The sequence below is a fragment of the Oxyura jamaicensis genome, chromosome 2 (genome assembly GCF_011077185.1).
Source record: "Oxyura jamaicensis isolate SHBP4307 breed ruddy duck chromosome 2, BPBGC_Ojam_1.0, whole genome shotgun sequence".
In the NCBI taxonomy this organism is placed as follows: Eukaryota; Metazoa; Chordata; class Aves; order Anseriformes; family Anatidae; genus Oxyura; species Oxyura jamaicensis.
The window spans coordinates 59,603,634-59,629,009 of NC_048894.1; the positions used below are offsets into that span (position 1 = coordinate 59,603,634).

Here is a 25,376-nt window from a genome sequence, read left to right on the forward strand (position 1 = left end):
CAGAAGCATTTGTACAGCAAACAACTACAAGCAGTCCTACTTCCTTCTAGGAAGCAGTCACAGCTCTGCTCTGCTCTTGTATAAATACAGACCTCAAATCAGGGTGACTGAACAGATAAGGGCTTCTATTTTTGCCAGCAGACAACTTGCTGAATGACACAAACCCTAGCCCCTTCTTCAGTTTTCACATACACGAGGTGAAGAACAGAAGATACAGAGCTTTGCCTTTTTTTTTTTTTTGCTACAGTCAAAAGATGTGCATAGATGCACAAACACATACAAGGCTCGATGCTGACAAGCCTGCACCATCTATAAAGCTGAAATGATTTAAACAGAAAGCTATCTGCAAGCTTTTTAATACACGGAACAAATCTGGCAATGTTACAGGCTTTGTTTCTTTCCCTCCCATAATTACGAGCTCTTCAAACTTGAAACTTTCAAATAAATTATAGTTTTGGCTATTTTATCAGATCAGGACAAGACTTGATGATGTGTGCAAGGATGACCATTTTGTGATTACAAGATGTACAGATTGCAGTTTCCATTGCATTTTTCTCCTCTTATGTATGCTTGGAACTGCTGTAACACTTAATGGAAATTCCCCAAAAGCAAATAAATATTTCCCTCAAATTTGTATTTTATTCCTCAGATATCATATTTGTGGACTATCAAAGAAATTTTGAGCAAAGACATTTAATTTGCACCACTAAAAGATATAAAACCCATGTTTGGCTTCAGGTTGTAATGGTAATGGGACTTTAGAAGCACTGGCTTAAAATTATTCAGATCAACTACAAACATTTTTCTTCTTCCAGCAGAAACCTCTGAGGATGTTCAGAAAGACATTCTGGGGGAAAATACTGTTCATCTTGAAGCTGAGAGAGCACAGCACAACAAAAAGCACTGCCTCTGCTGTACTTCTCCAATGTCATGTTGTACCTCAACTTCTGAGCTCCCAGAGCTGCACCGTGACAGCAACATCACTGGATCAAGAGCCATGCAAGACCAGGTGAATGGACAAGGTGAGCGATGTGGAGGCATGTGTAAGGTAAGGAACTTTATCAGAATCTGGCAAGGCTGTGGTGAGATCCAGAGCCGAGAAAAGTCTAGCATTAATTTAAGCAAGAAAAGGAGGAAAAAAGGAAAATTTCAATTTGGAGAAACCTGGGAGAAAACTAGGACCCTACCAAATGAGACCCCTGATGCTTTTTGGCCAGTATTCCATCTCCACCAGTGGCATGAACAGATCTTCAGACAGAATGTGTGAACCAGCCACTTTGATGCTCACCTTCCCTATACTCAGACACCTTCCAATAATCACTGAGTTAGAGATTGCTGTCTATTCCCCTCAGCAGGTTTTAATGATCCTGTCCGTGAATTTGTCTCATCCCTTTCTGAGTCTCCTAACACTACCCTGAAAATCTCCTGGGTAAACATTCCAGAAGCTGACTACTTGCTCTGTAAAAATACTCTTTTATCTGCTATAAGCCTCTCTTGCTAGTTTCTACAGTTGTTCCCTGGTTTTAGTACATTGGATGTGATGAACGGGAGTTCTGCATTAATGTTATCTGATGCTTCATAATTTTTCACACTCCAACCATACGTCCTCTTCAAAATGATAAGTGACAGTTTTTATAATCCGTCTCCTTCCACTCTCTTACCAATCTTAGCTGTCCTTCTCTGTGTATTCTGTACTTCTACTTTGTCTGCTTTGAGATACAGGTATAAGAATTCAAGATAGAGAAGCAAAAGGTTTACACAGTAACAAAGCGCTGTATCTTGTTCTCAATAGCTTTCTTAACAGTAAACTGCAGTTCTTGTTTTATATGGAACAAAAGTGTATTTATTAACATAGCTTATAATCACAAGATGATAAAAAAAAGAAACATTCTTCTCTCCATTTGATGACAGCAATAACTGTAGGCCAAAACATGCTTGAAAATGCCTGATCGAATATGCTTTTAAAGCATTATCCTAATTAACAAGGACCTCCTGCCACAAAGAACCAGTCTAACCACGCTTCATTTTGAAACGAGATGGTAAAAGGAATACACAAACACTTATTTCCTAAAATTTTATTTTAATGTATTTTTATTTCCTAAAATTCTATTTTATAGTATTTAAACTTAGATAATTTCCTCCCATACTCCGACCTACCAGATTCAAGTTTTAATCCTGCTATTTTGACACAGGTAAGTTTAAAAAACAACTGCAGGATCCAGTGTTAAGCAGTAACGTTACCAGATAAGTATTTTACAATTGATTTTAAAGAAGATAGGCAACCTATATAATAAAAAAAAAAATGGCTAACAGCTTAAAACAGGTGAACTGTAAAGATTACAAAAAGATTTAAACACGATCTTGACATACAAGTTTTTACATACTTGAAGCAATATCCCTACCTATTATTTAGTAGAATATTTGAACATTTGATATCTCTATGCAAGAAGTTCTTCTTATGGCAATAGGCCAAACCCTCCATCAGCTGTCTCATAAATGACTTTATATGATTTTCATTAAAATGAACCAAACCAGATTCCAGCAGTCCCATCAAGTCATGGTCCATATATTCAAACACCAGGTAAAATGCACCTACGAAGAAAATGGGGAAAAGGTAAAGGAAACAGAGAAAAACAAATTTATCAGCAGTCAAAAACATTCTTGCTCCCTGCCTTTGAAAGTCAGTAGCATTTTTCACACAACTCTTTATATTTTTTGAAATATTTTTAGCTACACCTCATTTCCCATCTTAACAATGAAATACAGTGCAGTAAAATATTTTCATAACATTGATTTTTCATTTAAGAAGTTATTCTAATCACCAAATGTTTGTGAAAGCAAATGTAATTCTACAACACAATGCTCTGACTTAGATGGACATTTACCCCCCCCCCCCATAGCTCTTCATCAAAACCACCATTCTGTTTAAATAAAGTTTAACTGTGTTAGTATTCCCTATAATTTTTGTGGAGAAATCTAGAAGCACAAAAATATATACAGCATGAGTCCATCTGTCATGATTCTTGGGCTTATTTTTAAGCATTCAGTGTGGAATTGGGTCAGAGGTAAACCTGTCTTTCTTAAGACTAGAAGTACCTATAAGAAAAGACAAAACGAGAAAGCAGAACTCACCTATTAGCAACAGCAGCTCTACAAAGATGAAGTTCATATCCCAAGTTGCCACATATGTACATTAAGCATTACAGAATCTGGCCTTATCTCACATTAGCCCGTCTTATTCCATAAAAAACATATTAAAACAAAGGGCCTTTGATATATGTAGGTGTTCTTAAGGAAGAAAGGCACTAAGTACATCTGAGGCAGCAATAACCAACCCCCAGCACAATGCACTTGGTTTAGTACCAAATTCTTCCACTTCTCCTTAACTCTGGGGCAGAGACAATGAAGACCTAACACGGCACTGGCTGCAATGCAGAAACCATATTTAAGGGTTTCTTAACTTTCATTTAACTTCCACTTAACTTCCATTTTCAGAAACTTCCCCCAAAGATTTCAAAGCCACCACTCCGAAGAGCTAAAACCTTCTGCCCAAGAGCTCATTACAGACTCTAGTTCCAAAGCAAGAAGTTTCAATTCAGAAGCCAGTAAGTCTTGAAGCAACAATGACAAGTCAGCTTGCTGAAGCATTCATGCACACTGTCAAATTTTAGCAAACTGATGTAGTTTCTTGTATAGTAGCTAAAAAGGGAAGAAAAAGTGCTAAATCAACAAGTTTAAACTACATCTGATATTTAGTACTTAAACAGGAAAAATGATTACTCACACAGCAAGCATTTAACTTGAGACAAAGATCAGTGAAGAGCAGCTAAACTACAGACCAGTGCCTAAGACGCTCAGGGCTCACAGTTTTTAATCCACCTCTTTTTGTCCAGCTGTATGTTGTATGGAGGAAGCAAAATGCTGGTCATAAAACACCCATCCATACGCTCAGAGGAGGTAAACCAACTAGGGACAACCCAATCCCAGCACTTCAAGAAAATAAATGAAAAATGCGTTAAGCCATATGGAACCAGAAGTCTGCAGAGTTTCAATATCTGCATAAATGAGCTCACCAGTGCAGTTCACCAGTTCAGTACAGTGTAAGCACAGAGGCTCCAAATCTTGGTCTTTGAAAGTAAGACAGCTAGCAGCCTGGTGTTAGGTCAGTGTCACTGACAGCTGCTGAAGGATGAAGCAGGAAAGATTTTAAAATCCCTTGAAACAAAGCACCTGATACTAATGCAGCAGTGCCAGAATAATCTAGACATGCCCTTCAGAGGATGTCAGCTCAACAAAACTGAATGCCAATGATGCTGGTATCTCCTCGTTCCAGAATACGAATGAAAGTTAACCCTGTCATGGCAGCAGGCTACATGACAAGGACAAAGACTGGGAAGGGTCAGAGGGGTTTCAGACCTGTTCAGTCAGCTGAACCCAGTCTCCTCTTTCATATGCAAAGCAGGCTCCGTGCCTTGAGCAATTTCCAGCTCTGTCTACTAGCTCCCAGGGTTTTTCACCGCTATTTATGAGTGGCAAACAAAATTGGTACCCTCATGAAAGAAGGAAAGCTTACAATGGAGACCATTCATAAAAAAACAGTAGTACCTGGAAGATGACATCCAGTTATTTGTATTCTCTGCAGCTCTCATTAATAAGCGTACACTAGAACAGTATGAAGGAAAAATATAAAAAAAAAGTTCCTCCCATATCAGAGCAGGGGCAAATGCACAGATCCATTATACCTGTGCATTATTATCTACATATTAAACAATGTTAGAATTTGGAAACTGCCAAAGCTTAACCTTCTTTATTGGTTATGAGAAACTATTAAAATTAGTGTACTAGCCTTGGCAGTCTAGCTATCACAAATCTGATTCTCAGTATTATTCAAACTGATTTTTTGGAAGAGATCGTAGTTGCAAAAAGGTTACTAAGTAAACTGAAGTGAAATTTCTGCTATTTTATTTCTAGACAAATGTGGTGCCATCTTCTGATAAGAGGTCAGTAGTCACCAAAACCAATTGTTGTATTCTGCTTAATCATTTCAAATCTTCATGCATTTTCAGGTGGTCTGATCTTTTGTAATAGGAAAAGAAACCATCGATATTCAGGAAGGAGTGAACTGTGCATAGGCAAAAGTCTGCTTATTACAGCATAGTAATAAGCATATTACAGCATACTTAATTTGAGTTTACAGCACCCTTTAGTTTAACTGCAACGAGCACCATATAAATGCCACAAGGACTTATTCCTCAAAAAGGAAAACAGCAGACAGAAGAATTGTTCTTTCCTTTATGAGGCCATGATGTTTGATAGCTTGGAGGTTGCGTCTTAATATGACTTTCCTTTGTTTCATGCTAACTTTGCCCAATATCCACATTTCTGGAAGCAATGTCATAAAAACACCTAAAGCTTTGTTTCAATAGAGTGTATGCAATTCAAATGAACCCAGAATTAATTATTTGGCTTTAATGTTACTCTTTTTATTACTGTTAAAGACCTGCACTCCCTGATAAGTAAAATACCTGTGGGGCAGCAGGCAGCCTACAGTCCATTTCCACGTGCTACAAGAGAGCACTGAAAGGGATGTTGTGTCTTTGTCCACTTTCCTTTGCTAATACATGCAGCTGATCTTCATTCCTTCATCTACCAAGATAATAGGAATCCGTATTGGTGACAGAGCAGCAGCTGGAGCAGCTGAAGTGTAGGAATACTGCCTACTTCTGAATATGGAATAACAGATAGCAGCTGAATCTATTAGGCAAGTACAGAATAAATAAAGGACACTTGTGGATGGAAACAACTCTAGCCTTACTCCTTTTGTCTGCACTTAGAAAAACTCATCCTTTAGAACACTTTGTTAGTTAAGATGGATAAGGGTCAGAAAGTGAGGTACTGGTTTAGAATAACTGAAGGATTAACACCTTTTCCTGTTCATATATTTCTAGTCATGAATCTCTAAAAGTAATAAAGCTTTCTCAATCAAAACACTAAATGAGCTGGACTATATATAATGCTGTAGAGCTATGCATACAGCACACTAAGTCTACAAAATACGACAAAATCTATTATATATAAAGCATTTTCTGATGGGCCAAACAACCTCAAAAAACATACGTTGCATTCGTAAGTCTGTTTTCAGACTGCCATCAACTCAAACAAATCTGAGAAAGCAGGACATCAAGTTACACATCTGCTTCCAAACCAACATACAAGTGCTTAGAGCAGAAGATGAAGGGGGATAATACAAAAACCTAAAAAGATAACAGCTTGTAAGCTAATATTTTCCAAATGTAATTTCATGAGGAAAGTGTTTGGGGTTCTTCAAAATGTCTGATTAAAAACAGATCAAAGGAACTGAGAGACCAGAGATGCCTTATTATGTGATAATTTTAATTCAATTCTTGTATATATGCATTACAGAGTACCCTGAAAAATAAGAATGCTTTGAAAAGGGAGCCCTGCCTCATTCCATGAGTGGTGCATACAGTGCTGAGTTGTTGAATAGATTTTCATTTCACTAATAAGCCTCCTCAGCTTCTTCTCTGCTATACATAGATATTTTTGCTTGATTGGAGATAATTGGATTGTATTTACTCTTCAATTTCCTTAACATTCCTCCTCCACAACTCATGATATACTGTATTCCAAGATGGTTTTAAACACACAATCATATCAAGCAAAGCTTGAAAATTAAGAAATCATTCAACAATTCCTTGACGTTATAGTGCTTTTAGAAAAACAAACATGCATCTTTTCTTTCTACTTAGGTCATAAAAACCTATTTAGTAATACTAATTTGAGAAATACCAAAGATATTGTCTGTGAATTAATCACCTTAAGACTAAAGAAATCATCACTGCCATATTTGTTTTTCCGTGTAGGTATCACAAGACAGAACAAGTCTTTCTGCTTAAGACAAACAGTCTAATAAAACCAGAACTTTTCTGCTGAAGAGAAACTCATTCCAAACCAGAGTTCAGTACAGCACACAGAAATGGAAAGGATCACTCAGGCAGTCACACTACTCCTGATACGTTAGCTATAGTGTGAAGATTTCGGGTAAAAAGTTTTTATCAGCTATTTCAGGAGCAGCAAGGTAAGCTATAGATGATCATTAGAGGTTTCTGAATTTGAAATTGGTTTGTTTTTGTAAGCATTGGGTTTAACAGCCTAAGCTCCAACAAGTTGCTTTGCAGGCAAGAGGATCAGAGAGAAGGTAGCAGGGATAACTGGAATTTGAGACTGCTTGAACTGGAAGAAAAACAAGCATGTGAACAGAGGAATTTTGACACCTACAGAGCCTTTTACACCAATAAACATGCAGAAATAATGACAACTCCTTAAAACAGAGGATACAAACTCCTGAATTCACCAGAGATGCTCTCTATCTTGCAAGCTGATCATGACCCACAAGCAACTAAAGTAAAAGCAGCCCTTGGTGTCTTGCTCAACAACAAATGCCTACAGGAAGAACCATTCTTTCTTCCCCAGATGTTTCTTTTTGCATTGTAATACTAAAAGAAAGTTTCCACAGCTGGGTCAGCATTCATCTAATTTCACTCACCAACAAGAAAACAACACATCTACTTAGATCTGCATTTCAGCAGGATCTCTTCAGTCATTCACTCCAACCATAAGAGCAACACTAAACCCAAAGTGTTTTTATTTTTTTAACCCTTCTGAACGACTCCAGGCAGTATGTATTCACTGAGTTTTCCATTTCCTAGCAGACTTCCTAGGAAGCCCTGTTAAAACTAGTTACAATAGGAGTAGAGAAAACCCTACAGTCAAGCACTCTGATGACTGACTGTGTGATTGCTGTTACAGACTCCTTCCAAACAGCAAGCTTTCAGACAAAGTACTCCTTGATGGCTACTAGAAAGTAACTAGCTAGTCATATAACAAAGCACCACAGACTTCGAGTCCTTTCGATAAGTGCAGTACAGTACCATTGGGATAGATACTGACTTCATGCCTAAAAGGGTCCATTGGTTTTTGTACTGCAAATTCAAAATTGAACCTTGCTAAAATTGCTTAGATTTCAGAAAGAATTATAGAAACAGCCACACGCAGTCCAAACACTCAAAAAAAAAAAAAAAACAACAAACAAATAAGCTCCAGTGTTACAAACATTTTTTGATCAGTCTCCCATGCAACCTTTTATGTTTTCCCTTGAGTTAGCAACTGAAAACTGCCTTATCCAGTTAAAAGGAGGAAGACAAGCCAGTCTGTATGTGTCAATGTGGTTTTACATTCAGAACAATAACAGGTAGAGCAGGCACTCTGTGTTTAGTAAAAAAAAAAAAAAAAAAAAGATTGTGGCAGTTCCAAAACTAGACTGATCAAATGCAAACACCTCACAGCTGATAAACAGGCAACTAAGCACTAGAGGACCACCTCAGGTGCACAAAGAAAACAGAGAGAGAGAGAGCACTAAGAAATTCCAGTCATATGAATGACAGCCTAATCAAGAGAACACAAACCAGAGCTGACAAGCCCAGGGTAAGAAAGGCCTTTTTGCCAACTTTGACAAAATGGTTCAACTAATTTATCATAGGACTATGAATAAATAAGCTTAACAAATAGTTGTTTTAATCAAATATCACTTTCTTCAATCACTATTGCATAGGTAACATAACACAAACTCTCAGACAAAAAACATACCAAGAGGATGAAGAGCTTTTGCAAATTACAATCCTTCTCCAATCCCAGCTACAAAAAGACACAAACTGAAGCTCATGGATATGAACCCCAGTTAATTTGAACTACCATCAATCAAACAAACAGGAAAAGCGAAGGAAGAGTACAGTTGGCAGCAGACTTGGTCACAAGTACCAAAGGTATCAGGTTGCTTCTACTACCATTAAAGACTGACACCCACAACTGCTCCTGTACTGGCTCACTGTGAGAACATTTTCAATAAGAATAATCAGAGTTCTGTGATTCAGAAAAATATTGAGTGGCATCAAGTGGGTCATTGGTGTTATCAAGACAAATAAGGCTTTATGTCCTCAGAGAAGCAGAGGAAATTTTAACAGTATGTTAAAAGCAGATTTTTATTTATGTAATCAACTGGTACATAGATAAACAAGACAATGCAAACTATGAGTCATGTGTCCCATCTCTAAGCTTATGTGTAAGCTCTGAATGACAGGAAGGGGAAGAAAAGCCTATATTCAGATGAACCACTAGAGAAACATACAGAACAGATATTCCTTCCTACCAAACCCAAGACAGGTGTTCTACCCAACAGGACTGTGCCTCAGAATCAAGACGTTACACTGATCAGTAACATTGTTCTCCAATTTTACCATCAAGCACATCTCATACACACTAAAGACTATAAAGGTAAAAAAATCAGATCTTCAGTACAACAGACCCATATATATTCTACTTAGCTGTGTATGTTGCCAGTTTATAAAAACTATGATGCCATTTGCTGTGCTGCATTTCCATTGATGAAAATATAACACCTGCAACTCACTGCTCCAATGTGTTACATTTCCTTTTCTCATGGTTGGCCTAGAGAGAATAAAACAAATCCTTTCTATTCAAGCTATTGTTGAGTTTACATCCCAAGCTGGTCAGGGTAGTAAAACATAAGATATATTTTTATTCCACTTTTTTTAGAAGTAAAATACTGTTGAAAATATCAAAGTAAGACAGATACTCAAAAGTTATGAAGACATATGTTTTTAAGTGACAAATCGTATAACAGCTCAAAGTATCAGGACAAAGTGGTACAAGCCACTGCTGGTTTGCAGACCTATGTTATCATCTTAAAAAGCATTCTTAAAGTATGCACTATATAAAGAGTGCCCAATACTCAATACTACATATGCTGCATTTCAAATGACTGAAATCCCAATTAAAAAAAAAAAAAACAACTTAAGTGAACAAGCAGATGGGTAACAGGTCAGGAGATGACATGCATCCTTAGACCAAAATTAACTTTACCAACTAGAGGAAAGTGTGTTGGCAGAAACAGTCTCATTCCCTACTTTCATAAATGAGATTTCAGCAGGGTTCTGTAAGAGCTATATTCCAAAGCTAGGATAATCATAACAGGCATTAAGCATAAGCATGTTCATGAGAGGGCAAAACACTTATTCTACTGTAATTTCTGCTTCAATAAGACGTCACTACCACTTGCGTGTTCACAGTGATTTACCATGAAAATGACTGAACTTCCCCTTTCACTCCCTGCATAGGCTACAGCTTGCCCACAACTACTCAGCTATAAATCTCCATTTCACAATGAGCTACTCATTAGAGAAATACATGCTGCAGGAGCCCACCCCAAAAAACCAGCTTCCATCTTTTCAGAGACAAATCATAATAGCAGTTTTATTGTCATGCTAATGCTTTCAAGAGTCTACCAAAAGCTAATTTTATTCTTGTACCTCCAGAGAAGCCCCTTCCCATGCAATCTTCTAAAAATGTAATTGTTTTAATAAGCTGTTAAACAAGAATGCAAAACTAAATAGACAGCAATATCAAAAACACAGACAAAAAAATACATTTGAAATTAATGAGAAACAGTTTGCAATGCACCAAAAAATTTACAACTCAGACCTAGACATTGCACTAAGCAGAAATCAAGAAAATTAATTAATGAGACTTTAATACTTAAGTCAAGATTCAATGTGGTCTCATTCACCAGGTAGGTTAGACCTAATGAAAACTCAGTACAAGATCACATGGAAGCCTAAGCTGGCTGTTGCAGAATTAGAGTTTAAAGAGGGTGCTGACCACTGAACCCACACCTATCTAGAGAAACTGTTCTGTTAGATGCTTTCTACTTTTAAATGATAAAAAAAATGTCAACACTATTTCCTCCAAAGTATGCTACTTTCTAAAGAGACTAGAAAAAGAACTTAATTCCTGCCTAACTCTGTCAGCCATCTTCTGACTCATGACAACATCACCCGGTGTTTCTGCTGCCTATGCAGTACATTTGTTTTCTACCCACACTGGTGCTAGACATGCTGTGGTGGGAGAAAAGGGAAGCAATATGAGTTACACACTCCTAACACCCCCTTCAGCCAACCCATGCATGGAGATGCCCACAGGGCACAAAAATACCCCTGAATGATAGGTTTATAAGACTTGTAGCTAGAGGAAAATGGCCTCCAAAGACAAAACGACCACTTTTTCAAACCTATCAAACACTTGGTATCAAAAGTACCATGCAGCAACACTGCACAATTTCCATTTTTCGCTTGATTCTCCAGGCTAAGGAGGTTGCAGTAACTCAGACAAGCCAGACTTAGCACTGAAGGAACCAAAATAAAAAATGAATGTTAATAGCAGAACGGTTACGTTATGTACTTTCTTGCAGCTTGACAGGATGTAGCAGAAAAAGTGCTAATTTCAGGAATAATACTTTAAATAAATAAATCAGAACAAATGTACAAGTAGCTATTGTTCCTAGTTAGTCATCTCTTTTTTCAAAAGAATGCAAGCCTTCAACTTAAGGAAAAAACACTTATATCCTTCTATCTTTCAACACACATTGACTAACTTTGAAAAAAATTGAATGAAACAAAATCCAAACAACACTGACACCTAGAGTGAAACATCTCTTCAATGTTGAGCCTTCAATATTCCAAATTGTATGAGAAAACGCTGTGAGGAAAGTTAAAGGCTAAAAAACCCTCACATAAGAGCTTCCCATTGTTGCTGGTTTCCCTAATCCATATGTCACAGACAAACATCTGTTTCTCAAAACTGGAATCAAGTTTTTTTTGTTGTGTTTGTTTTTTTTAACTGCACAAAACATTCAAAGATATATATTTTTTTAATCAGCAAAAGGCATAGGTGAGTTAAGTGAAGGACTTCTATCAATAATTAAGTCACAATCATAACCCCTTGTCAAGTGTCACAATTTCCAACTTTTTTTTTTTTAAATCAAACTTCAGTTCCACCATAGCAGCCTACTGTATTAAGAACAGGGTCAGAAAGAGCTACCCTGTGCTAGCATACATACCTTTGTCTTTCTTGAAGTCCAAAGCATCTTCCTTATCTGTCACTATTTCCTTCATGTTGATAATGCTTTGGTGATTAAGCTGTCGAAGAATCTTAATCTCCCGAATAGCTGTAATTGGAAACCCTTCTTTTTCATTATCCAAACGCACTTTCTTTAGTGCCACCATTTCTCCTAAAAGAAAATGTAAATAAAAAATATAAACATTAGTAGTCAAATCTATAGGATTTAAAAACCCTTCCCAACTGTTACTATTTCTGAATTGAGATAGTAAAACTAAACAGTTAAGATTTTGGTGTCTGTATCAGTGCCATGCTGAACAGAAACAAAATTAACCACTGTTGAAAAATAATCACACAGAGGCAAAATTATAAATATTAATTTTCAGCTAACTGTTCTAAGCCCTGTCTTCCTCCTGTATACATCTCTCACCTGTGTCCTGATCTTCCACACCAGGCCTACCAATTACCCCCTACATAACGGTGATTATTAACAGCAGCTTGAGAAACATAAACCTATGCCTGCTATAGGTTTATGAGTACTGCATCACCACAGCTCAGAATGCAGAAGAAAGTTATTGTCTTTCAGCAAAAAACGTGTTTCATAAAGACCTGAAGAGTTACCACATAGTAGTTGTGGTTGGAAAGGACCTCTGAAGATCATCCAATCCACCCCTCCCGCTCCAGCAGCATCAGCTGGAACAGGCTGCCCAGGGTTTTACTACCAACTGTTCTTAGGCACAAGCTGTCTATAAACATATTTACACCCACAGCTTCCCAGTGAAAGTCAAAAGAATTCAAACATATTATTTTAATGCAGTATTTGCAGAAGTGTAAGCAACTCTTACCTTCCTCTACATGTCTCCCATACACCCATAAGAAAAACAAACAAACAAACAAACATCCTTGCCTCAGAACTCCCCAACCCTCCCCCTTCAGACTTGGAAGGATGCAGTTTGCTGGTGTACATTCATACCAATAAAATATGCTGAAAAACAGCTACAGATAGGTAATCTTGCTCTCAAGCAGTTATGTATATATTCACATTCCAAGCAACGCTAAACAATACTGCTCATAAAACTCCAGAACAGAGAAGGGTACCAGAGATACTGGTTGAGTAACCCTTTAGAACTGCTCTCTCAAGAATTATCTTGATCAGAAAGGACGAACAAAGATTGATGCATACCTTGGAAATAGGTGTGTTCTACAAGGAGGCCACCAATAGCAGTGCACAGTCACAACCTCCTTTGCCGTCTTGTAACAAACTTAAATAGGCATTAGGCTCTGAAACAGTCCCTTATGTTTTAACCAATCCACCAAGTGAGGTAAAAAGCTTTCCTGAATACTTTAGTTTTTGTTCACAAAAAGTGTGCCTCACAGGGTAAAGAGCAAATACAAAATTCAAGAGCCAAGTTTCAAAAATTAGTTACTAAGTCAAAAAAAAAAAAGTACAAACTGATTCCTTGCCTAAGCACGTTTCTGACTATGTGGTCCCCTAAAATAAGGGAACCCTGCTATTACACTTACTGAAAAAGTGACTACCTCTGGAAAACTTCATCAGAAGCAAGGGAGGAAGGATTCAGCCATCGGTTCTAATCACCCATCCAGATGACGTGAACTGCAGAAGATCCCATTGAGGAATGATTGTTGAGAGAGGAAAAGACTTGCCAAGCTATTCAGCTATTTTGTTCTGAGATGGCAGAGTATCAAACATTCCTCATTCATTAACAAGCTCAGGGAGAAGATGGCTACCAAAACGGAGCGAACAAAGGTCTTAGTCATCTTTAGCTATAGCTTCAAGGGCAGATAATCAAGCAATGTACCTCACCTATGTTAAGCTTAAGGTTGTCTGAGAAGAAAGGAAGGCATTTAGGACTGAAAGGTACAGCCTATGCCAGCACCCAAAAACCCTCCAAAGTCAAAGACAAAAAGATTACTGCTGGCATACTGGGATGTGCTGTACAGATTAGCATGGACACAAGAGGCATAGAAGACACACCCTGACTGGAAGGGTGGGCATGGAGGGGCCTCTGAGGTGCTTCTTCAAATAGCAGGAAGCATAGCACCAAGGAACTCTGGCCAACAGGAGAGCACAGTACCTTTATCAAAAATTTCTCTTGCCAACAGAAGGACTAAGATACCAGTAGCAGCAGAAGCACTTGGGACTCGGGAGGAGATAAATTGGAGAAGGAAATAAATGTTATGAAAAACACCTACCAGGGTGTTTTCCTCTAAATGCAATGCCTTGATGCCACAAACTCTGATGATACATTTTCCCTCAAAGTAAAGATCTTATCATGTAGACTGATGCTTGGAGGGCATATGATGCAGAATCACAATTGAGGAATTCTGCAATTGCACAGCAGTCAGGAGAATATAAACACCAGTACTGATAACTGATAAAGTAAGAACCCTGTAACCTAGGCTCCTGATCACATCTTTACCAATACACTGGCAAAGTTGTTAAGTCCTGAGGCAGTAAACTTAAGAAATAACAATTTTGTGAGAATTGTCATGCATGTATTTGGAGAGAAATACTACAGTTTAAGATATGAAACAGACAACTAAGGAGTTCTACTACTTATCAGTATACTTTCTACAAACAGAAGTGGCACTGTTATATTTACAGTGAGAAGAAATTTCCCTCATTTATTTTATTGCAGGCTGGCCTGGATGAAGCTAGATTCTGCAAAATAGCAGAAGGATGATCTAGCAATGATTGAGGATATCTAAAAATGTATGCCAGCTCAACCATTTGGGGTTTTGGGGAAGCTTACTGACAACACAGTTATCTGATGTTAGCTCTAAAAAGGGTTTATTCTGCACCACTGTGTATAGCACACATGCGATATGTTCCAGTATGACTCAAAATAAATTTAGCTGGAAATTAATGCAGAAGAAACAGAACAGGATTCATCAGGGCTAATAATTTGTGACATCTCTAGAGGAAGCTAAGGTAGACACATGGACATGGCAATGTGAACATTCAAGTTCACACTGTGGTGGTTCCAATAAAGAATTAATGGAGAGGGCTCACAGACTATAAGTATGCATAGTCAAGTTCTTCCCTTATGCAAGTGATGGAATATAGATGTGACTACTGGAACTCAAGAGGCTCAGATGTTATTTACAAACTCCTAGTAGATTTATGGGCTTTTACGGCAATCCATCAGATAGAAAAATTACAGCAAGTTGCCCCATAAACCAGATGTGAGAAAAACTAGGGCTGTGATAAAGAAGGAAGTAGATCCCAATGTTGTAGCTTATGTCTCTAAGCATCTTACTAATGCAGCAAGACCTGTTCTTAAACCTCATAAGGTATTGACTCTCAGATCATACCAAAACGATGAGATGGTGTAGCAGACAGTAAGGGAAGCAGTAGTAACACAGGATCTAATGAAATCTTTGTATCTTTTGAATTTCTATAAAAGAATCATTGCGGAATTTTCTAGGCACCATTAAGCTCTGTTCCAGAAAAGACGACAATGCAGGTACTAGAAATCACTGTAACATCAGAAGCTGAAAAATTACAGAGTAAACAGACTCTAACCTTAATTCATTTGGAGCGAAGTACTTGTGCAAGTAACATGTGCTACAAGCACAGAACACATTCAAATGTTTTGATAAAAATCATCAGTAGCTGTTACAGCCTACGGGGCAGGACAGATGTCATTGTAGAGAAGTGCAAATTCTCCTCTGCTAGCATTGGAAATATCCAGACCATGGATCCAAACATACTCCATTCTCAAAAGCCATGTGAGAATGGCTTTTTTTTTTTTTTAAGGTGTGGCATCAGCTTTGGACTGGTTTCCAAAAGAACAGCTTTGCCCTCTCTCTTCAACATACTTGGTTTGAAAGCCCACTGCAGAGCCTGTTAAAATGTAGCTCAAAGGCCATGATGTCACTCCTTACACAGGATTTAAACTGGATGGAAAGGTGGAAGGTTTGCTGGAACTCTACAGACCCATTCAATACAGAAAGCAACAAATTCTGCTAGAGGTAAAGAAATGACCGCCACACACAAACGACCTGAAGCTTACCAAAGAGGCCAATATGGTTATGAGGGGATTAGAAATTTAGCTGTGCAAAGAACAGGACAGCAGAAAGAAGCTCCTAACAATGACTTGCAATGGCTCCAAAGGAAGAAAGTAAAAAAGTAAGATCTGTGACAGCTAAATTTAAAAACTAAAGTTTGCAAACTCAGACAAGCACAGATGAAGAATGGAAAAGAAAGTAATTACATTGCTCATTCTTCTGGAGACCAGAAGGAAGGAACTGAGGCTGGTATATAATCCTATGTGCTTCAGTTACTGAAGTAGAAAATTATACCCTATTCAAGGCATGTGCAATTAAGCCAGAAGGGCAAGCAGTCAGAGAACTACTAATTGAACACAAAACTAGAAAGGTATAGCACATGTGAGGAAATAAATTTCACTGCATTATCTATTTAGAAGTGGTGACAACATTCCTGCATATCATAATGGTGACTGCTTATTTGAGCATTAGTTTAACATATTTATAAGTTACATTTGTGCAAGAAAAATATCTGATATGGAACACTTCAGGCCTGCATGGCACAGAGATATCTTCTATCCCTACTGCCAGCTAGTGATGATCAGTGTACAAAGAAGGAAAACAGCTAAATCTCCTGCACAGTTCCTTTCACCCTTGCAGCCTTTTTACAAACTTTATTATTCTGTACCACCCTGTCTAGGGTGCCATTTTTTTCCCGAGTATTTACCCTCTTGTCTTTACTTCCTCAATCGTGTACAGAGCAAAGCTCTAGAAATAACGCAAGGAAATGAATACTACCCAGCTTATGCTTTCAACCACAACTTTACAGATGAATGACTTTCCAAAGCAGAAAAAGATTGACTTTTTATTGAGTTTTTAATTTAGACAAAAGCTAGATTGAAAAAAAAAACAAACAAACAAAAAAAAACATATAATGCCACTAAAAACTTTCAAACCATTAGGGGGCAGAATACCATATTTTATTTAATTATAAAAACAAAACCCCACTGAATTCGAAGTGCAGTATTACATTCCTTTTTTTTGGACCTACCTGTGTCTTTATCTCTGGCTTTGTAAACTTGCCCATAAGTGCCTTCACCAATAATACCAATGATATCAAATTTATCCACACAGCGCTTTCCCCAGTCTATTTCTTTTTCTTTTGTTTCACCATGTCGTGGTCCACATATTCTAGAAAACAGTAAAAATCTCTAAGAATACAGCTGATATATATAAGGGTTATTTTAACTGTGAAAAAAAAAATTAATAGTAAATATTCCTGAAACATTACTAGACAACCCTTACTACCACTGAATGGCAACAAAATATCCAGTTTGATTCAAGCCTCAGTAGTATTAAGGAAGTCATTACAAAGTAGAAATGGTTTTAATAGAATACATTTTTAAGAAACTATTATCACTTCTGTTTCTTTTATAGACTTTAACATAAAAGCTGTAATAAACATACTTTGGTCTTCTCTTGCTGTGTAACTGAACTGCTGGTTTCTTTTCTTCAGGACTTTTGGCTAACTCTGCTCCTCCAGGCAACTCAGGTGGAAGTGGCAAGTCTGCAAGCAGATGGCGAAGTTTCTTCTCTGCTTCTTTAACTGTCTTCACTGAAAGATTCTCTCGCAGACTACTAAAAAAAGGCACAGTTTTGCTACTATGTTGAACACAGTACAATGATATTAAAAAAGAAAACCTACCAAATTTCTTAAAGTATGTTCTAGGCTGTTAACACAAACATTTAAAATTTGTGCTTTAGAATTTGCAGGAATTCGATTTGTACTTTACAAATGGCTTGCAAACAGCTGGCTGATGTGCAGCTGACTACCAAAATGCTAAAGAAAATGAAATCAGATGTTCAGACTTCACACTCCTGATGAAAGCTGAAGTTGGATAACACAGCAAGCCTTAACAGCAAGAACAAGCCCTGGGTTCCAGGCCAGACTTCTGCCATGTGATTTTTTTTTCCTTTTCCCCAAGCCTCTTAGGGATCAGATTAATAAGAATACTTAGAGCTCAGGTGCTGCCAAGTATCAATAGTGGTAAAATCTGTACTCTGACTTCTCCTATAAAAGAGCAGATTATCCTAATCCAATTCACTACAACATTACTCTCCAGAGATAACTAGTTTCACACTTACAATTACTGCAGGGCATAATCAGGCATCCATACCATGACATTTACAGATTCCAATCTCATACATTTGCTGAAACACTCCAAATTCAACATGTTCTTACTGATCAGCATGCAAATGAAGTGGGGAAAAAAAAATCAAGTGGAAAACTGACTATATGTTTTTCTGGTTTACTGACGTCTTTAAAAAAATAAACAAATCAAACAGGGAGCAGATCAATCAGGAGAGTCAATCTTTGTCTTGAGGAGAATCCCCCAAACACACAGCAAGGCATTCCTACATCAGTTACTATAAAAAATAACTCTAGAAACGCTCTCTCTTCCTGTTCTAATGTGGAATTTTTGAGCACTCCCTATGACCTACAGTATTATTATTATTTTTTAAAACATATGGCTGTTTTATCAGAACTTCCTTAAGTTTGGCTACATTTTGCTGTTACAGTATATCCCATAACTTTACACCCATGACTCTCTCTGTATGCTTTGTAATTACACTAACTGTTTTCTGAGGTAGCATTTTCTTTTTAAATTTCAAACTTTGCCACTATGTTAATAAAACTTTTTGTTACGCTCTGAAGGTGTATTTTCCAAGGTAGCTGCATTTACCAAATCACAGTATTCTACTGTCAGCATCCCTCTCTGGGAGCCTGTTCTGAAGGAGAGGTTTTCCTACTCCTTCATATCTACCTCGTCTCATAGGTAAAGTGGAAACTTCTGTAAATAGAAAGATCTTGCTACCTCCCATCATGGAGAACGCGCATGCTCTTTCTTCCAGTAATTGCAACTACTGAGCTTTATATATATTTATATAAAGCATTCCAGCATTCTGCTGGTGTCTATGCTTTGCCATGAAAACAAAACCCTTGAGTGTCTCCTACCAGTGCCTGAATTAAAAGAGGCACCTGAAGGAAGCACATGCTGTCCTCATCACAAATGTAATGGTCAGCATGCTATAAGCCACCTTGAGCAGAGCAAGTGATTTTCAGGGTCAAGAAAAAGTCTTATTTTTGAAGTTTAAATATTTGCATTTCTCTCACAAATTCTGCCCTCAAACTTTCAGTATTAGTGGGAGTATGATGTGTGAGAGGTTCTGAAACAATTTTAAAAGCCGTACATGAAAACAGGCAGCCAAGAGCAGCCTTCTTTTCAGGTCTGTTAAATTACACACTGTTGACCACTGGAACAGTTTTCCATTTCAGCTATCCTCGATAATGGTTTCACAACACTGCTGTTCTTTTAGGTAGCTCATTTGTGGTTTTATCAGATTCCTACTGAACTTCACAACTGACACTACATTAAGTTCCGCAGAGTATCAAGCTTTCTTTGTTGGCAAAATTTCCCCATAGTAACTGAGCCTAAGGCAAACACCTTGGCCCCCCCTCCTCTCCTCCCAGAAATCATAGATCATTTTCTTTGACGACATAAGGTTTGTCATGACTTGTGATCATAACCATTCTGACCTGAAGTTCATAACCTCCTAAAAGCAAAACAAAGCAGAGCATAAATGACATTCTATTATTTGTCATTAATCTTTCTAATGAAGTTTGAGTTTGTTTGTGAACATTAAGTTTTGTCTTTTTTTTTTTTTTAAAGGAAACCAAGCCCAGCGCTAATAGAACTGTTTAACTGTAGTTCAACTATTCCGCAGTTTAACTATAAGAAAGGCATTACATTAAAAAAAATGCTAATAATGAGAAGCCATGTGCCAGCTTCAGGTGGAATCTCATTTCATGGTACCACAGTTAACGCTGCAAAGCCAGTTAAAATAGTAAATCTTCCTCTCAAACAATAGGGGCAGAAAGCCTGTTTACCTACAGAGGATGGTTTTGTTCTAAATTTAAATGTAAGCATCCATTCACCACACAGATGTAATTCTGAACAACTGGAATGACATTTGCTGGAGTACTGAAGGGCAAGAAACACAATTTCTCTTTTACTGCTAAGAAAAATCTAATACCTTTTAAAGTTATATTTACTCACCACGCCCTGTGCATCCTAATGTTTACCAGGGCATTAAATTGCTGGCAAACACAGAGAAGCATTTACACCACTAGTTAAAACAACTTTTACTAAATACTTCAATTTATGAAAAGCAAGAGAAAAAACAGATTACTTTCACAGATATAGAATATGAATTAAAGCATTTCAGTATTTCTTGAATTTCTTATACAGTTTTGTTTACAGATACAAACTTAAATCAGTTATCACTTCAATGCAAAGAAACTGTTTTGCTTGTTGTGAGAAGTTGATCTCTCCTATAAGCGTAATACAATGAGTAATACCAAAAGCAACTTTTTTCAACTTCATCACCAAAACCAAAGAAAAACGTTCAATTACAGCTCAATAGCATCATTTTCCAACACAAACCACATCAACTATTCTGTTAACACAATGAAGAGACTTAATGTAGCTTAAACTCAGGCGTCATTTGGAATACAGACCTGAGTTTCTTCACTACAGTCCAATTTTTATGCTTCAAAGTCAGCACAGATTACAAGCCATGAAACTCACTTCACTTATACATAAAGAATACCAATCTCTGAAATAAATTACACAAAAATAACACACATCTATGACTTTAGGAAAATAACTGCCATCCAAAGGGACGAGAATCTTTACCCTAAACCCCATCATATCAAAAGATCTTCAGATATTGCTACTGAATTCATCTTTTCCCCAAGAACTATGCCCCCATTTGCACTGAACTTAAAATCCTGAATTTTGCACACGTTACTCCCAAAGCTATTACGAGCCTGCAATTTTAAACCATCTCTAGTGTATTTTTCATTGAAAGATTCTGCCTAGGCTAAACTTTTCTTTTCAAAAAACAGTTGATTAAATAACTTTTAACATCACATTCCTACAGTTCACCAGTAACTGCCATCTTAACTGAAGAGCAAGAACAAACTACTTCAGCACCCTCAACTAGCAAACAAAATTACATGTATGTTTCGCAAAGGAAAAATAAATAAATAAAGCCAACAGACAACCCCCCAAAGCAAATCTATGACACAACTCACCTATCAGTGTCTTTATCTTCAGGCAGCGTGGGAGGCAAAGGCAAGGGTGGCAGTGTGGAGGTTGGTAGTGCAACAATACGATCCTTCTCCTTGGTTACTACACTCGGTGTACTTGGTTTGGTTTTCTCTTTCACAGTGACTGGCTGCTGTTTTACAACAGTTGTTTTATTCTCTTTTACTGCTGCAGCTTTCTGTTTAGTATTTTTGTCTGCAATTAAATTATTTTCTCCTTTAGTTTCTGGAAGCGGGGCCTTTGCTTTTGCCTTGTCATTCTTCAAATTTACACTGCTTGTAGGAGAAGGTGTATGCTCAATTTTTATTTTCTTCAGGTCCTTTACATTGTTCACTTGAGGTGCACTTGCAGCAGTGTCAGTGTTTCCCTTGGTAGGTGTTGAAGTGTTGGAAGCTTTTGCACTGGCTTTAGCTGCCTCAGCAGCTCTTGCTTTTTTGTTTTTGTTCAGCTCAGCAGCCAGGCTACTCTTCAGAGTCAATGTACTAGGAGAGATACTCGAATGGCGACTTCTGGATCTAGACAATCTGTGTCTGCTACGAGATCTTGAATGCCTTGATGAGTATGGACTTCTGCTTCGAGATTTTGCTGATCTCCTGTTTCAGAAGAGTAAAATTTAATCACTTGAAAATTAGTCTAACTTTTCTCTCAGTGTATCTGCTGTTCTGATGAAGTACTCTTTTTAAACAAACCACTAGCACCACGTTTACAGAATAAACAATCTACAAAATAGGAAAGACAGTATCTAAAAAAATAACCTCGCAGTTTAAAAATAAAATAAATCCAGATTCTGTATCAAAATAGGTTGCTAAAAAACATTGAAGATCTCTTAGATACAGTTTCTCCCAATAAAGAACTGCAAAATACTATGTTGTAGGGCTAATAATATACTATAAGACAAATATGTTGCCTTTTACTCAGTATTTAGCAGAAGCATTGCTTTCCTTTAAAGAAGATCTGATGTTATACTACTTGTGCTGCCAACTTTAATATATGCAAGATTTTAGAAAAATACAGCTGCCTACACAACCGAAGTTCAACAAAATGAAATTAATGTTACAACAAGAAGCAGCCAAACACAACACTGAAGGAAGCAATTGTAGAATCACCTTAAGTTTCACTTTTGCAACCGTGATTAAAATGTTATCTAAGAAATAATCTGAATACTAAAGACTGAAATATAACCAGCTAAAAGACATCAATAAACCTTAGTTTTTGTGTTTTGTTTTTTCAAAATTTAAATGAAGACTTCCTTCCTCTCCCTGAAAAGAAATCACCCAATATTTATTTGTTCTATCTACTGAGAGGCAAACATAAACTGAGTAGCTCTATGCTACACCTGCAACAGAATAAAAAGCCTAACTGAACAGGGAAAAGATTTTATCTAAGCTGTCTACAAAATCATAGCAGGAAAACAGCCTTGAATGGCAGCAGGGGAGGAATGGAACTATCTTAACAACTGTAAAAACAAACTGTGCAAAAATATAATTTGTTAGAAATTATTTTTCATTCAGTTCTTCAAAGGGACGTTCTAATTTTACCAGTTGTTACAATTCACGTAAAAGCAAAAAGGAAGAAACTAATTGAGATGAACAGCATGAGAACAAGTAGCCAAGACCAGTGCTTCGATACAAACATAAACATGTTTTTTAAATTCATTATACCATACTAAAAATAGCAAAGGCATTCATTATATTTACAAGTATTATCTTGATTCAGGTCTGCTGGAAATCTGTTTTTCTTGGGTACCTGACTTGCAGGGAAGAATAAAATTAAATCAGGGTAAATAAAATTGTTTCCATTAGCTAGACAAAGAAAAAAAGTATCAAGCAGTAGAAAAAATAAGACTTCCTGGAGATCTAGGAGCTTCAGAGTTCAAAAGACAGCATCACTGTGTATAAGTTTCCAAAAGTTTAAGCCAAACAAGAATAAAGCTAACTAAAATCCTTATGGTCAGGATTAATCACCACTATGTCAAATCCTTATTTTGGTAACAATTAAATGAATGCAGTTTTAATTATCAACATACAAAATCACATTCCATTGCTTCAACTGAACAAATATTTAATATAGCATAAAAATATTTCTATTTTATGTGCAGTATGTGCTAATTTCCGAATGTACACACTTTTCCTGCATTAAAAAAAAATATGCTTTTTCAGTCTTTTTTTCCTGAACAACAGGAAAATTCATTAAAACAATTGAGATTATGTAGGAGTGATTAAAAAAATCTAGGTCCACACTGTATACTCTATCAGAAGCTTCAAGATTTTAATGGATGAAACTCAAACTGATCCAAACAGCTATAGAGGCCTTTAAAAAAAAATCAAAGCTCATGTGAGGGCAATTCTTGAAAACTAACACAGCTCAATCCTACATCAGGGACAGGTTTATAGAATTTTCTGGCACTGCACAACAACAAAGTAATTGAAATAAATTACAGATAAAGTAAATATTAAAAAAATAATTCTGCATGGGAGGGGGAATTTTTAACTGAGGTTTGGGGATCAATTAAAGAATAAAAAAACACTTGGTATAGGTTTTAGTGAAAGAATAGACAGAGTAATGTTTGGCTTCTGGATAACTGGATGCTTTGATCCCTTATATTCCACTTTCTAACATTAAGTATTCAGTCATTTACTTAGGCCTTGTCATTTAAATGACAATCACAGCTCAGTAAAAGGCAGTTCATCTCAGTTCACTAAAGACATATTAAAGCCCATGTCCATTAAAAGCCAAGCAAAAACACAGTATTTGTCAGAAAAAATCTCCTGAAAAATAATTTCTGATCCATTATGAAAGAAGTCACTCAAGTTCTTTTTCTCATTGTTACTTGGAAAGCCTAGTCCCGTATTTTAGGCTCAAAAAGTTTTCAGATGCTTGGCAAAAATGAAATGTTTTTTTTTTTAAATGTTTAAAAGTTCCATAATATAAAGTTGTGATGGGGCAGCAGGAAACAAAAGGATGGCTGAAGATATGCAAATAATAAACACACTTCAAGTGCTAGGTCAGAGCTCTCTTCATCCTGCTATCTCACCTTCTGAGAGGAATTATTACCTCCAGCTGATGTATGGTGCTTGGCAATCTATACTGGCTGTAGAATCAGGATAATTCAATTTCTCCAGCATCAAGTGCAAGCTAATAGGCCCTATGAGTCCTGAGCTGACTTGTATAATGATGCGTCATTTCAAAGAATGTCACCGCCCCATCTTGGAAAACACTTGCACATCTAGTTCCTGGATTAGCTCTTTTGAACTGAAACTTGCTCCCAGTACCTGCAGAACACAGTCTTCCACCTTCAGAGACCTCTCTGCAACCCGCCTCATCTGTGCTCGAGTTTTAACGCAAAGCATGCCCTACGGGGGGGGGTTAAATAAGTGTTTCTTTCACAAGTACAATTTGTGTTTTTTGTTGTTTTCTTAATTTTCTTTTTACCAGGGTGCCTAAAATAAAACAAGTAAGCTATGTCAACAAGCAAAAAATACAGGCATAATCCTACATTAACTTGAAAACAGAAGCAGCAGCTTAAAACAATGGAGTTCTTGAGACACTACGTCTGATCATAAGGCTGTTTCTGTTTCACTTCAGTCCAAAATAAAACATGTTCATTTAAATCACAACTAAGGATGAAGTGAGAATATCCGTTCAAATCACAGTAACTACAAATGCTCACCTGGTTGGCTCCAAACATTTTGGTGAGGAAAAGCCAGTTTTGAAAAGCTAAGGAAATAAGTAGCTTAAATCTTTATACCAGCTTCAAAAAGAAACGCACAGTCAAGTCAAGCACTGACAGTGGCTTCACATACATATTTTGCTAATACCAGCCAAGATAGTCTGGGACATGAACACAGATTCATGCAAGCTCAGCACAAAACACCCAAACATTCCCCTCCCCAGGCTTCCTACCCCAAAAGACAACGGTGTAACGTTCTCATGTCAGAACTGCATCCAGAAGGGAAAGACCAAAATCTCTTGTGCTCAACTATTTAAGTTTCAGTTCCACTGCATGCTACAGCCCCTAACATCAGATCAGAACGAGGTTATGAAATATGCTGAGCACAGCCTCTGCACTGGTTTTATTTTTCCAAGAAGTTTTTGATGATTTATGTCAGCAATTTTTTTTTTTTTTTTACGTTGCATTACACAGTGCATGTCTGGGCTAATAATAAACCAGCTCCCCCATCGGCATCCCAAAGACCTTTGCAA

At 37.1% G+C, this 25,376-nt stretch overlaps 1 protein-coding gene across 6 annotated transcripts in view; it reads right to left on the reverse strand.

The window, feature by feature from the left end:
• The window catches only part of CDK13 (cyclin dependent kinase 13), a 48,622-nt gene that overhangs the window by 15,271 nt on the left and 7,975 nt on the right, over positions 1-25,376 (reverse strand). For all 6 annotated transcript variants that reach the window (XM_035318763.1, XM_035318762.1, XM_035318759.1 and 3 more), the window contains exons 2-6: positions 21,161-21,766; positions 17,470-17,640; positions 17,054-17,193; positions 11,993-12,163; positions 2,403-2,592 (exon numbers count right to left, since the gene is read on the reverse strand). In XM_035318763.1, coding sequence (XP_035174654.1) covers positions 2,403-2,592; positions 11,993-12,163; positions 17,054-17,193; positions 17,470-17,640; positions 21,161-21,766 — 1,278 coding nt within the window. The remainder of the gene's footprint in view (positions 1-2,402; positions 2,593-11,992; positions 12,164-17,053; positions 17,194-17,469; positions 17,641-21,160; positions 21,767-25,376) is intronic.